Source organism: Eretmochelys imbricata, chromosome 7 (assembly GCF_965152235.1).
Source record: "Eretmochelys imbricata isolate rEreImb1 chromosome 7, rEreImb1.hap1, whole genome shotgun sequence".
NCBI lineage: Eukaryota > Metazoa > Chordata > Testudines > Cheloniidae > Eretmochelys > Eretmochelys imbricata.
The window spans coordinates 111,552,683-111,566,395 of NC_135578.1; the positions used below are offsets into that span (position 1 = coordinate 111,552,683).

General features: G+C 36.5%; 1 protein-coding gene across 1 annotated transcript in view; it reads left to right on the plus strand.

The window, feature by feature from the left end:
* GFRA1 (GDNF family receptor alpha 1) overlaps positions 1–13,713 on the plus strand; it is a 194,848-nt gene that overhangs the window by 160,234 nt on the left and 20,901 nt on the right. Inside the window, exon 7 of the mRNA XM_077822013.1 lies at positions 2,387–2,565. Coding sequence (XP_077678139.1) covers positions 2,387–2,565 — 179 coding nt within the window. The remainder of the gene's footprint in view (positions 1–2,386; positions 2,566–13,713) is intronic.

Genomic DNA, 13,713 nt, shown 5'->3' on the forward strand with positions numbered 1-13,713 from the left:
ATCATTGGTTAAGCAATCAATTCCAAGTGGGATTCTAAACGAGACAGGGGAACTGTATAGCATCCATACTTTCTCCAAGCTGCCTCTCACACATATAACATTTCATATTTTATAACATTTCACATTTTGCTAATTTGTAAGTGTGTTCATTAGTCATTACTATCATTTTACAAGTTCCTTTTAGACTTTAAGTGTACACCAATCCCTTTGTCCCTGCTGGAATAAAAAGTTTAATGACAATAAAGCAGTGACATTAGAGGTCACTATGAGAAAAATTATACTTACCCTCACAGGGAAACCTCTTCTTTGTGAAAAAAATTTAAATTAAAGGTGTTCCTGGTTTAGTAACATTTCACAGAGGGAGAAAAAGTGTTCTCGTGTCTTTTCATAAATGGCCTTTCAACATGGGAGAAAAAAGCATTTGTTTCAGAACAGAGACTAAAGAAATCAGTTTTAATTTTTAAGTATAGTATTATTTACATGTATTCTGCTGTTGGAAAATGAAGAATTATAGGTCCTGGTCCTTCAAACACCACATGCATAACTGTATGAATGTGAGTAGTCCTGCTGAAGTAAAAAGAAATACTCACATGTGTAAAGTAAAGTGCATGTGTGTTTGCAGAATCTGGGCCTTACCTGAAAATGGCCAGCCTTTAAAAAGCCAGAATCCCACATTTCTAAGGCCTAAATGATAGTACATTTTGAAATCCCAACCAGTATTCCTTTAATTCTGTTATAACTCCCAACTGTGGCACCTTTAAAAAGAGGTTGGCCCATTTCAAATCCTAAAGTCCTTTATTAAACTTTATTTTTATTAATATTTTAAATGTTCTTCTAATACACACAGTATTGCTTATTCTGCATACTATGACCTTGATCCTGCATACACTTGTGCACTGGATAATTGCACTGGGTTGAATGGGACTCAGGTTACCCAGGGGTATAAGTGTTTTGGAGGGTTTGGGCATACATACCAGATAGTGGAGTAGAGGGGAAGAACTGGTAAGCAAAGGGAAAAGACAGAGCAAAAGTGAGTTAATACAGATGATTGAAACAGTCAGCCAACTACTAGAGCAGTTAAGCGTTTGCCGTGGCATCTTACTCTTATTATGTTCATCTGCTATGTTATAGTTATAAAATTCATGCACATTGTTACAAAAACATAGATACACAGAAGGAGGAAAAAAGAAAAGAGAGAGTTATAAGAGTAATTATAAGAATTATAATTTTATTTTAAATTATAAGAGTAATTTTATTTTAAAAACTAGAGGGTGCCTCCATATTCTCCTGTAGCTTCTCCTACAGCACTGAAAACAAGAAGCTGGCGCACTACTTACTTTAGGTAATTGTCTGGTCTCCTATGACATTTACTGTGTGAAAAATACTGCAGCTTACCTTGTTTAAGAGAGAATACTGGACAGGAAAAACCTTTTGTACTATTCTCACTTTGCCCCCCATCAATCCAACCAATTGTAATGCCTTTTTTATGAATCAATCTCTGTTTGGTGGAACGCTAAGATCAGATTCTAGAATAAACTGCATCTTTCTAAGATGAGGGCTAAATGTAAATTAATTTATAGTGAGATGGATGCCAGTGAAGAGTATTGTTAATAACTTCCCCATTCAAGTCCCATGTGAAATTGTTTGGTTTCTTATACAGTGAGGTGGAATAAGAAATCCCTAAATCCATGCTGAATCCCCAAGGACCTGATTAAAAACTGTTTTTCTATTCATTTGTATAAAAAAAACCCACACACAACCAATTTACCCTTGCCATAAACACACTCTTTAATCCCATGAAATTGATAAACTTTCTAACCTTTATATTCTAAACTTTTAGTTTAAACACACTTCTCTCACTTTGTTTTGTAGATTTTGTTTGGAAACTGGTCATCTTAGTTAAACAGTCCCTTGTTTATGGGAACATTGGTTTTAAAAGCAAGCTGTGGAAATAAGTCAATATATTGCTTGCTATTTATGTTTGGCTTGTTGCATAACATAATTTATCAGAATTAGGACACAACATACATATTGTACTTTAAGTCTCACCAGTTAAGTTTTTTGAAGCTTTTGAATGCTAATTTGCTCACAGAAGATTTAGGGTTTTGAGCTTCCATAAAGAATGGCTGAAAATATTTCAGGGAGAATTTAGCAGTAGATAAACCTGTGGCCCCAAAATTCACATTTCTGACATGTATTCAAAATAAATTGAAACTAGCTTTTCAATATAAATAAGTGAGTTTGAACAAACAAGGACAAGATTTTGCATGGGAGAGCATTTTTGGAGTTATTTCTGTTCTATGGCATCAGGTTATTTTTAATGCCAATTCTGCTGTTTGTGACATTGGTTTATATGCAGAATTTTCTCTATACTTGTTTTCTACAGAAAATGCAATTCAAGCCTTCGGCAATGGTACAGATGTGACTGTGTGGCAGCCAATCCTACCAGTACAAACCACCACAGCGACAACTACGACAGCTTCCAGATTTAAAAACATGGGTTCAGAGAGCACCAACAATGAAATATCCACCCACAATGATTTACCAGCATGTGCAAATCTGCAGGTAAGATTGTTTCGTAAGTGCTACATCGAGACAGCAATATAAATGTGCAAAATGGAAAGAAGGAAATTGTTATCGATATAGAATCTGTCACCCCTGCCTGCTGCATATGCAGATACCCAGATAGGCTTGAATTAATCTGTATTCTGCTCTGTTGGTTCTAATGTTGAAGTTATTTATCCCATATTTTGTAATATGTTAAACACTCTTATTTTAAATAAGAAACATAAATAAGAATAGGTTGTACTGGTACAGTAACCCAGGAACAGGACATAGTTATTTAGTGGAACCGCAGCTTTGAATATGAAATTGGCATTCCTGCTACCCAGCCAATATAGACCAAATAGAGATGATGCAATCAATCATTCAAATTCAAAGGTTCCACTGAGTGTGAACTAGTGTACCTTGAATCTTCTTCTTGGCCCTTCATCATGTTAGTTACACCAACTTAGACTCATTTAGATTAAAAAGTGAATGTGAACATAAGAGTGTACATTGGTATAACTGACATGGGAAAGGGGGAAACGATCTAGGTTACACACTCCCCTCTGAACTGGGCCCAGTGTCCTGCTTCAGTTAGTCAATTCATGGTGTGGCATTGAATCTAAATTTTAAAGAGGCTAAACACTTGCCCAAGGCCATAAATGCAGCTATCAGAAGATTACAGAATTTGGGCAGGAAAGAAACACAGAATTTTGGCAGGGAAGAACATGAGGTGAAAGAAAATTTAAACTGAAAACATCTCTGAGCCAGAGGATTTTAGAAATCCTGTATTATAAAGATTTCTGGTTGTTTAAAGATACTGACTTTGCTCAAGGACAGATCTGCTTGGCCCACTTTTAGTTTTGTCTTCATAGTGGGACAATAGCAATATTACACAAATTAACTGCTTTCAGCTTTGTTATTAAAGTTTCTATCTGACATGAATTTGGTTTTACACTGGACATCCAAACTATTGATCATAGGGTTAGAAGGGACCGCAAGGATCATCTAGTCTAACCCCTTGCCAAAATGCAGGATTTGTTGTATCTATACCAGCCAAGATCTGAAAGTCATTCTTTCCCTGTGAGATAGCTTTTACATTTTTCTTACTTATAAAATATTTGATTGTTGTATTCTTACTGTCAGAAAATATCAGTGTCCACATTTATTTCCAGGGACAATTTGTATATCTCAAGATTTTTCCAGCCTTTATTCTGCTTCCTCATTTTTCCTAACCATTTCCCCATCACCAACTCCTTTTAGTTTCTCCCTTTATTTGGCATGTCAAGTGGGCACATTTCATATAAACCTAATACATTGCACAGGTGTCATTTACTTGGAAGATATATTGGGGTTAATGACGGTGATAACTTCTCTTCTTTACTTTTTACTGTGATTTTGCATATCTATTTTCATTATTAGTCAAGTTTTGTAAGTAATTGCTAATTAACAAGGGATGTATTTACATAGGCATTAGTGACTTGATTTGAAAAAAATATTCATGTTAAAAAAGAAACACAACTATTAAAAAATGGACCTCTGAATTCTTGTGTTTAAAAACAAAAAAATCATGGAGAAAACATTAATTCACTTCATATTATATTTAATAAGTTGCATTGATGAACTGAGTATTTCTTCCTTAGAGCAGGGATCATGTCTATATTCCCTGTTTGTACTGCCCCTAGCAGATCAGGGCCTCTCGTACACAAGTACCAAAGTACACATAATAAATATTGGATTGGAAATGGCAGACTATCTTAAATCCCATTGATTTCAGTTGGAGTTCTGAATGTTCAACACGTTTGAAAATCAAGCCGTTTTTCCAAGTAACTGAATTAGCCTCCACTGTCTTCCCTCCCTCCCTGCCCCAGTCCTCTAGCATTTTAAAAGTCACATTATCATCTCAGTCAATCAGCACTGTTTGGGGCAATATCTTCACTTCACAAGTACCGCTGATACAGTAGGTCAGGAGTGACATAGGCGTAAATGTCTCTGTGGAGAACAGTCAACCTCACAGAACTGACCTGCTAGTGTTTAGGAATGTAGCTATATCCGTTTTCAGAAGTACCTGAAGTTATCTGAACCAAACAGCTTTATCTTTTATGAGATGTAACATTCCAGTATCAGCACCTTCCTTGCCTCATAACTGAAGCCAAGCATTTAATAATGGAAAGTTTAAAGCAATCAAATGAAGGTTACTCTGTTGGTTTTTATTGAACATACATTTGTCAGACAATGTGGTGCTACTTTGAATATGACACTTAAAATTAAACGCTAAAATATCATAAAGGAACCAAGCTCGTGGAGACATGTGTAGTACATTTCGACAAGCTGTATTGTTCGTATGATCGCCTCCCAGGAGACGTGTTCCCTTGTAACATTTTCAGAACCTGCACTAGCACTACCGAGAGCATTCTGAGGGGCTTTGTTATCGTCTTCGTGTGGGAGATCAAAGACTCTTTTCAAAAAAAGAGAACACAGCATAAAAATTACGAAACGAAGAATTAAAGGCAAAAGTATCAATACAACAAGACAATTACATTTTAAGCGAAAATGAAAATGATCATTCAGATGATGTTAAGTCTTCAGATCATGATAGGTACAGGGTTGGGTTTTTTTATACAACACAAAGGGGGGGTGGGGTGAGGAATGGATTGATTAGTATAAAATGTCATAGAAATGACTAAGTATTAACCTCCTGAAGTTGTAGAATATAGGGCATTAGATAGCCTGCCAAACTGCCATGTCAGAAATAATTGGCAGTCATATTAGTAACAAGAATGACACTGGCTGAGCTATTGTTGGTACATTTTTTCTGACTTCTTCAAAGAGGTCATATGGAAAAGACATTAATGGTTTAATCAATTTGTATGATCTCTGGTACACACACGTTTTCAAGGTGCTAGAAATGCTGGGGATGTTTAAACAAGCTATTTGATACTTGCTGCTTATCTAAAGTCAGTATTTACTTCAAATATTTGTTGGAGGTTTAAAATCATTTTTTGCTATAGTGATATCATTTTAAAATTGTTCTTCATGTAAAATTACCACTTACAGAAACTCTCCAGGTTCTTGAATTATAATATTCTTGTCATTTCTTTTTCAAACTGAAATACTGAAGTGTTGACTTCTGATGGAAGCTTTTGCTTTAGGTTTTCTGCTAGTTTGCAAGTGAATTACTTTATTAGCATAATGTACTCTATTATGTCCCAAAATTATCTCAGTACTTCATGTTTATCAGGTGGATGCCTGACTTCAACAATACTTATAGGCACTTCAATATACCCTGCTTCTAGGGAAGTTCCCCAATGCATGCAAAAAAAAAAAAAAAAAAGTGACCAGTGGCTAGATCTATGTAAAGTGCTCAGCACTTTATAATTGTTGCTCAGCACTCAAAGGATCAGGCCATAAAATATTGTGTACAAAACACACATGAAAAGAAGAAAAAAGAATGTTAGTATTAGTAGCTGGAGCCTTGTGTGCACAAACTGTTTTCAAGTAATACTTAAAAAAAGCTTTCTCATGGCTTTGCTCCGTGTTTAGTTCTCTTTCACTGCCATCTTTGGCACCTAGTCTAGTTCTTCTGCATAACCTGTTTGCAGCCCTTGGTATGATCAGTTAGCAAATGTGAAAAATCGGGCCGGGGGCAGAAGAATAATAGGCACCTACATGAGACAAAGTCCAGAATATCAGAACTGTCCCTATAAAATCAGGACATCTGTTCACCCGAGCAGCACTCCAATCCAGAAATGTACCTTGCACTCCACCCAGCATATCTCCATTGGTGCTGTGAGTCTGCTCAAGATTTAGTATCAAATCACTTTCCCCCAATGTCTTTGGATGTATAGAGGGCCAAGGTGAGGCCAATAATGAAGTTTGGTAGGACAACCACCTCGAAATAAATGGCCATAGTAATATGATATTTAAATGCTATATGAATTATTGTATACATCTGATCTATGATATGAGTAAATACAGAACAAGAAGAATTAATAATGACTCTCGTGGAGAGAGGTGGAATGTTTTAGTAAATATTTTGTAACTGAAGATTGTGTTAATTTAACAGAAATTGCTTTGTTTTCACCGAAATTTTGCACAACAAACGCCAGCTACTTCCTAATCAGTTGCAGGTTCCCTTAGGGCATTCATTATAAAGGCCTTGATCCTTCAAGCCTTTGTACAGCATGCTGAAGGGAGTGTGAGATTTTTGAGCTCCTGTACAAATGTGGACAGTGGATGTAAATATAATTCAGTACAAAGCATGGTCCTTCAGACTGAGGGCAAATAACTGTGGGGCCACTTGTGCACTTGTTCTTGTACTCTCAAAAGCATATATTAAAAAAAGGCAGAAGGAAATGGGAATATTTCAGTAATGTCAACTTCAAGCGTTCAAAGATTGTCAGAAACAAACAATCATGATATTTGCTTAAAATAATGAAATTTAAAAAATAATAATGGGGGTCTTTTTATTTGCCTTCTAGTTTTTGAGACTTTAAAATACACGTGAGTCACATTTTCAAGCTTTTCTCCTCAGCAAATGAGGGATGCAAGCAACTTTTTTTTAAAAATGAAAGCTGAGATTTGCATGTATTCCCATGACTCCAGGAGCTGAGGCTTTAAGAAAATCACCAAATATTGCAAGACTTGTGATAAAATCACAAGATTTGGCAACACCGGTGTTTGAGGAGACTGGGCCCTATGCACAATCTACATCATGCAAATGAAGCACTTAACTATACTCGTAGGCCAGAGTGTTGCAGGTGCTCATCACCAATCAGTTTCTGCCCAGTGCTTGCAGGCAGAATCCTGTCTATAATTATTTAATGTTTGCAAGTACATAAATGTTAAATAATGTTGCTATAAAATAGGTATTGGTAGAGGGTTTAAAGCTATAATGTAGTGCTCTGAATATCAAACTACAACAGGTGTGCAGCTTCATGGATTGGTAATTGGGTGGTGGGTGAACATAAATAGGAAGCATAGTGAGCATGTAGGTGTTTTGTTGATGTGGGAACAATACAAATGCTGAGGCTGTGCTCTGAATAAAGACACACTGAACTTTATTCCTCTGTGCTGAAGTACTTGCTACTTTGTCTGGCTGCTACCCTCACCTTCCAGCCCTTCTGTGTAGTTTCCTATTTTTTCTGCTTCTTTGCCATTCTGCAAAGAACAACCAAGGGGTGACTGTCTCTGTTCAAATGGCCTTCCAACTCTGTCCCTCAAGAAAACACTTTTTTGGCATTATAACCATTCAGAAAGTTCTAATCTGTGGCAAAAGATTAACAGCATGGTAATGGTCCAATTGCTCTGCCAGAATAAATTGTAAGAAAAACATTTAGAATATTGATTAAAAGTTTCATACTAGAAGATTTAAATTTACCTTCTGTATTTCCAGGATTAGCTGACGTAATGGGGTCAGCGTGCTGGCACAAATGATTTATAGAACACGTATTGGCAGCTTTTCTTCTCAAAAGGAGCATCTTTTAATGTGGCTCAGCAGCAATTCTGCTTTACCTAAAGAAGCCTTGTGTGCTTTGCATTTTCACATTAGTATCTGACAGTCGGAGATAATCTAAAATTTCATCATTAATCTAATTTGGACAGTATTGATCTGAATTCTGTGTTTTCCCAACAAAGAGGCTGATTTCCTACTCCCAACACATTGACCTCAATGAAGTTTTCTCCTGATTTACCTCAGTGTGAACAGAAGAATCAGAACTCAAGAGTTTCCCCCAATAGTTAAAATAGGTCCTATTTAGTTTCACACTTGCTTACTGTAGTGGTTTGATGTCTTCCTCTGAAGCGCCTGGTGCTTGCCACCAGCAAAGACAGAAAATTAGACTAGATGGACCTTGTGTCTGATGCAGGATGACAATTTCCTTGTTCCTAGGTGTGAAAGCAGGTACATTGATACTTGAGACTAAATAATGCATCATGATTTCCAAAAAAGAAGGTAGTTTGGCGTAGACTTGCTCTTAACTGTAGCAGCCACAATTGTACAGAAGTACACAAAATAGACCATCTTAGCATAACTCTATCGAAGTCAGCATAATTAATCCATGCATGAATTTGGCCTCATGAGGCTGGTGGATAAATATTGATTTCTCAGTATGCAATTTACTTTGCCACGGTCTATTGATTTCAACAGACCAATTTACACCAGCTGAGGATCTAGCCTGATATTACTCTGCATAGGAATTGATGTAATATATGTATGTTTGTGTGTCCATGTCAGGAGGATATTTAAAGGGGTGCTGGTTTTGTCATTAATGGTGCTGTATATTCTTATCTGGGAGTTATATATTATGAGAGAGTAGCAATTGGTGGGGTTCACGTGACAAACGCAATTTGTTCCCAATTTCACCTCTCCAGACTAACCTGCTGTGTTTTAATAGAGGGCCCATCAACATATAGCCAATACCATTTTTACAGCAGTACATAGATAAATATCTAGACCCTTAGCTGGTTTAAACTGGCACAGCTCCATTGACTTCAGTGGAGCTACATTGGTTTACCTCAGCTGAGGATCAGTGCCCTAGAGCTCTTTTGAAAATCTGGCCCCTATATTTAATTATTAGTCCCAAAATGCATGAAACATTTTTAATTATATACTGAAAGTCAGGTTCAAGGAACTTCTGTTATAGAAAGAAATCGAGATGTTCGATTTTGCATAGTTCAATCGCAATTTAAATTATGTTTTTGTGAATCGTATGCTTTTTATTGTACCCAAATATGATACATATATATTATTGGAGTGCATAATAGTTTAGAGTTATTTCATCAGCAATAAAAGATTTTACAGTTCATTTTTTTTAAAAGTTTTAATAGTCTCAGCATCTTTAGTATATTATAATAATACAGCCTTTTATAGCTGACTGTAAAACTTCAGATTACAGTTTTAGGAATCATGCAATTTTGTTTTATAGTTTAATAATTGTTCAAATGTGAGGTTCCTAAAAACCAATTTAATGACTTATAAAAATACCATTTTACCAAAATCTACTGCACACCTTTAAAGAATACTGAAATTTCAACTGCTAGATATGGACAGATTATAGTTTCTATTCTCAGAAAGCAAATTACTCCCACTAAAAACAGATGTAACATTTGCAGCATTCCCTTAAGCCATAGTTGTTTCACCGTTTTACAGCAAAGTCTCCTCTTATAGGAATAATTGTAGAAATACGAAGCACAAGACTAACTGTGGATCAGAAAATCAGAACATTTCCAATCATGCCAAATGTGCCTATGCATAATTAGTGCTATTGCTTTATAAGGTGGTTCATCATATTAAGGGTACTCTTAATAATAGGTGACTTAATTTCTGTCTCCAAATTCAAATCAATCATATTCTTTCCCTTTAAAATACATCACTTACTATAACATGCAAAAAATGGCCTTAAAGATGGTGCACAGTATTATAATTTAATTTTAGGGCATAACTACAAGTAATAACAATTCTAATGTATCACCCTGTAATAGAAGACATATTATCATTGTACTATGAACTGCAATTCTAATGTCCTATATTTGTGGAATATGTCAAAGTGTTTACTATAAAGAATATTATTTGCTATTTGCTAAATAGTTTAACATTGGTTACAAGGTGTTGGACATGATTCTGATCTCACTTACACCAATGTAAATCAGAACTAATTCCAGTGACCTCAGTGGAGTTATATCAATGTAAAATGACAGGTTTCAGAGTAACAGCCATGTTAGTCTGTATTCGCAAAAAGAAAAGGAGTACTTGTGGCACCTTAGAGACTAACCAATTTATTTGAGCATAAGCTTTCGTGAGCTAGAGCTCACTTCATCGGATGCATACTCGATGAGGTGAGCTGTAGCTCACGAAAGCTTATGCTCAAATAAATTGGTTAGTCTCTAAGGTGCCACAAGTCCTCCTTTTCTTTTTATCAATGTAAAACTAGTTCAGGCAAATGGAGTTCACCTATCTAGTGTTCTAGTGGGATGGGGATGCTGGATAAAATCCTGGTTCCGTTGAAGTCATTATTATTTGTATTACAGTACAGTAGTGCCCAGGAGACCAAGTCATGGGCGAGGGCTTCATTGTGCTGGGTAGTGTAACCAACAGAACAAAAAGATAGGCCTTGCACCAAAAGAGCTAAGTAAACTCCAGTTGACTTCAATGGGGCCAAGATTTCACCCTATGTATTATTTGTTCAGTAAACCACTTGGCACATTTTGAGTGCCACGTACATAATAAATATTTTACCACGATGAACTAAGTTAATTTAATATATTCCCACAGAAAGCATATCAAATAGAAAGAGAAACACACACACATATACACAAAGTAAGGGAAGTGTATGCCTCAGGAGATTAGTAATTGGATATAGAGACATTCACGTCTAAGACTTTTAAGTTTGAAAATGACAAGTTTGGTAGTTACCAGAGCTGGTTGAAATTTTACAAAGTATTTCTCCACTCAAAAAAACCCTGCCTTTTTTTAGAAAGGATTTTTATGTGAAAAACTAACTTTTCCTAATTTTTCATTACATTTTTTATTGAAAAATAATGTGATTTTTAAATTTATTTTTAAATCAAGAGTTTATTGAAGTTTTTTATTTGCTGACCGTTTATTAAACCAATAGTTTCATTAAGCATTTTGATCATTATTTTGACTTATCAATCAGGAAAAAAATTGTAAGTAAACCAAATTAAGTGTCTATTTGGAACCCCGCATTATTATTATTACTATTTATGGTTGGTATTGTAGTAGCTTCTAGAAGCCGCAGCCCCACTGTGGTAGGTAGTGTACAAATATAGCGCAGGGAAACCCTTCCCCAAAGAACTTACAGTCTAAGACCTCAAGCCTGCAAAGACTTAAGCCCATGCTTAATTTTGTGCACTGTGAGCTGTCCATTCATGTCTAACTTTAGACACCACATTTGGCCGTTTCTGTTGTTGGCTGAATGAATGTTAAGAATATTATGGAGTTGAAAAGTCCTCCATTCAGGTATATGATGTTTTGTATTTCTTTTTTTTTTTTTTCCTAGAAAAATGGGACAAATGACCTAATCTTACCTTCTCAAATGAAAATTGGTTTAGGATACAGCAACTCTCAAACATGCATCTTCATCACCTGTTCTCCACATACTCCAAAGCAAAACCTAATGAGCTATTAATGGCTTTGATTACAGTCCTCTTACCTAAACTGACAGATTCTGCAAAGTGATGGATGTTTTAACAGTGATCAGCATCTCTATCATATTACATCCTGGTCCCATGACCACATTTCCCCCTCCAGCACAAAGTTTGTAATCTTACTTCTGGAGCTCGAAATGTCCCCATCATACTGGCAGCCATAATGTGCCAAGTACTAGAATGCCAGCCCTGAACAGTAATGTCCCTTTTTAAAGTGCTCTCTTATGCTATTGAAAAGATCCTCCCTTTTGAATAAAATGGAAGCAGAAGAAATCTCAACAGTAGTCATGGGGAAAATTACACTCTCAAGAAACAATAACCTGGATGAATCCTGTCTCTGTCTACGTGTTATCATTGCTTACCCATTAATTTCACCTTCCAATGACATGTACATCACCTCTCAATCCCAGATATTCTGCAACTCCCTTTTATCCCTTTTATCATTTCTACCCTTTCTCTATCTTTCTATCTCTTCAGCTGTTCTTCTCTTCTCCTTTCTCCTTGCAGCTCTCTTACTTTACCTTTGCATATCAACTTAAGAAATCCGCCAGATCACACTATTATGAAATTCACTCCAGTGTTGAGGCTGGGTGCAGGACTCTTTGTACGCATGCCCCAAATGGGAGCTATGTGTAAGGGTGGGTTGCTTGCTGAGTGGAAGCAGTGCTGTACCTGTGTAACACAGGAAGGGTCTCCACACCAGTGCGGGCTAGGCAAGCCTGGAGAACTAATCCCCTTGGGTCCAATCCTGCGCTGTTACACTGGTGTAGATTTGGACTAACTCCATTATTACAGTGATGTAAATTCTCTTTGGGTGTACTTTATAACAGAATGTTATTGTTTATAGACATGATATTTTGTATCTGTCCTTATTGCACCTATACGTAGCTTATTATAAAATAAACTTTAGAAAACAAAAGCCCTTGGTATTATACAGAGGATAAGATGAAAATTCTTTCATTAAACACAATAACAACATGGGAATAGTTTCCTTCCCATAACCAGCAGTAAATGAAAGAAATAGAGAGGAATCCATAAATGACTAAAATATAATAAAAACTTAAAAACAGTCATTCTAAGCTATACATTGAAATTATTGTATCACACGCTGTAAAGGTAGCAGGGATAGATGCCTATATCTTCTTAGTAGTTGAGCCAGGTTTATAGGAAAGAAAATGAAACACAGCTTTTTAACCAAATTGGCTAACATACACTCTTAATAAAAAGCATTAATGCTAACAAAGATGTGAACATAAATATATTTTTATTCTGCTTTTAACCTGTCTGCTCATTTTACTCATTTGTATAAGTAGGGGCATAGCGAGCAGATCGAGGGACGTGATCGTCCCCCTCTATTCGACATTGGTGAGGCCTCATCTGGAGTACTGTGTCCAGTTTTGGGCCCCACACTACAAGAAGGATGTGGATAAATTGGAGAGAGTCCAGCGAAGGGCAACAAAAATGATTAGGGGTCTAGAACACATGACTTATGAGGAGAGGCTGAGGGAGCTGGGATTGTTTAGCCTGCAGAAGAGAAGAATGAGGGGGGATTTGATAGCTGCTTTCAACTACCTGAAAGGGGGTTCCAAAGAGGATGGCTCTAGACTGTTCTCAATGGTAGCAGATGACAGAACGAGGAGTAATGGTCTCAAGTTGCAGTGGGGGAGGTTTAGATTGGATATTAGGAAAAACTTTTTCACTAAGAGGGTGGTGAAACACTGGAATGCGTTGCCTAGGGAGGTGGTGGAATCTCCTTCCTTGGAAGTTTTTAAGGTCAGGCTTGACAAAGCCCTGGCTGGGATGATTTAACTGGGAATTGGTCCTGCTTCGAGCAGGGGGTGGGACTAGATGACCTTCAGGGGTCCCTTCCAACCCTGATATTCTATGATTCTATGATTCTATACCTATAGTCTTCAGTGCACATTTACAATCAAGAACTGGAAATAAATCAATCTCTGTTATTCCCTACTGACCTTTTCTCCTATGACTTCTAATCAGCTG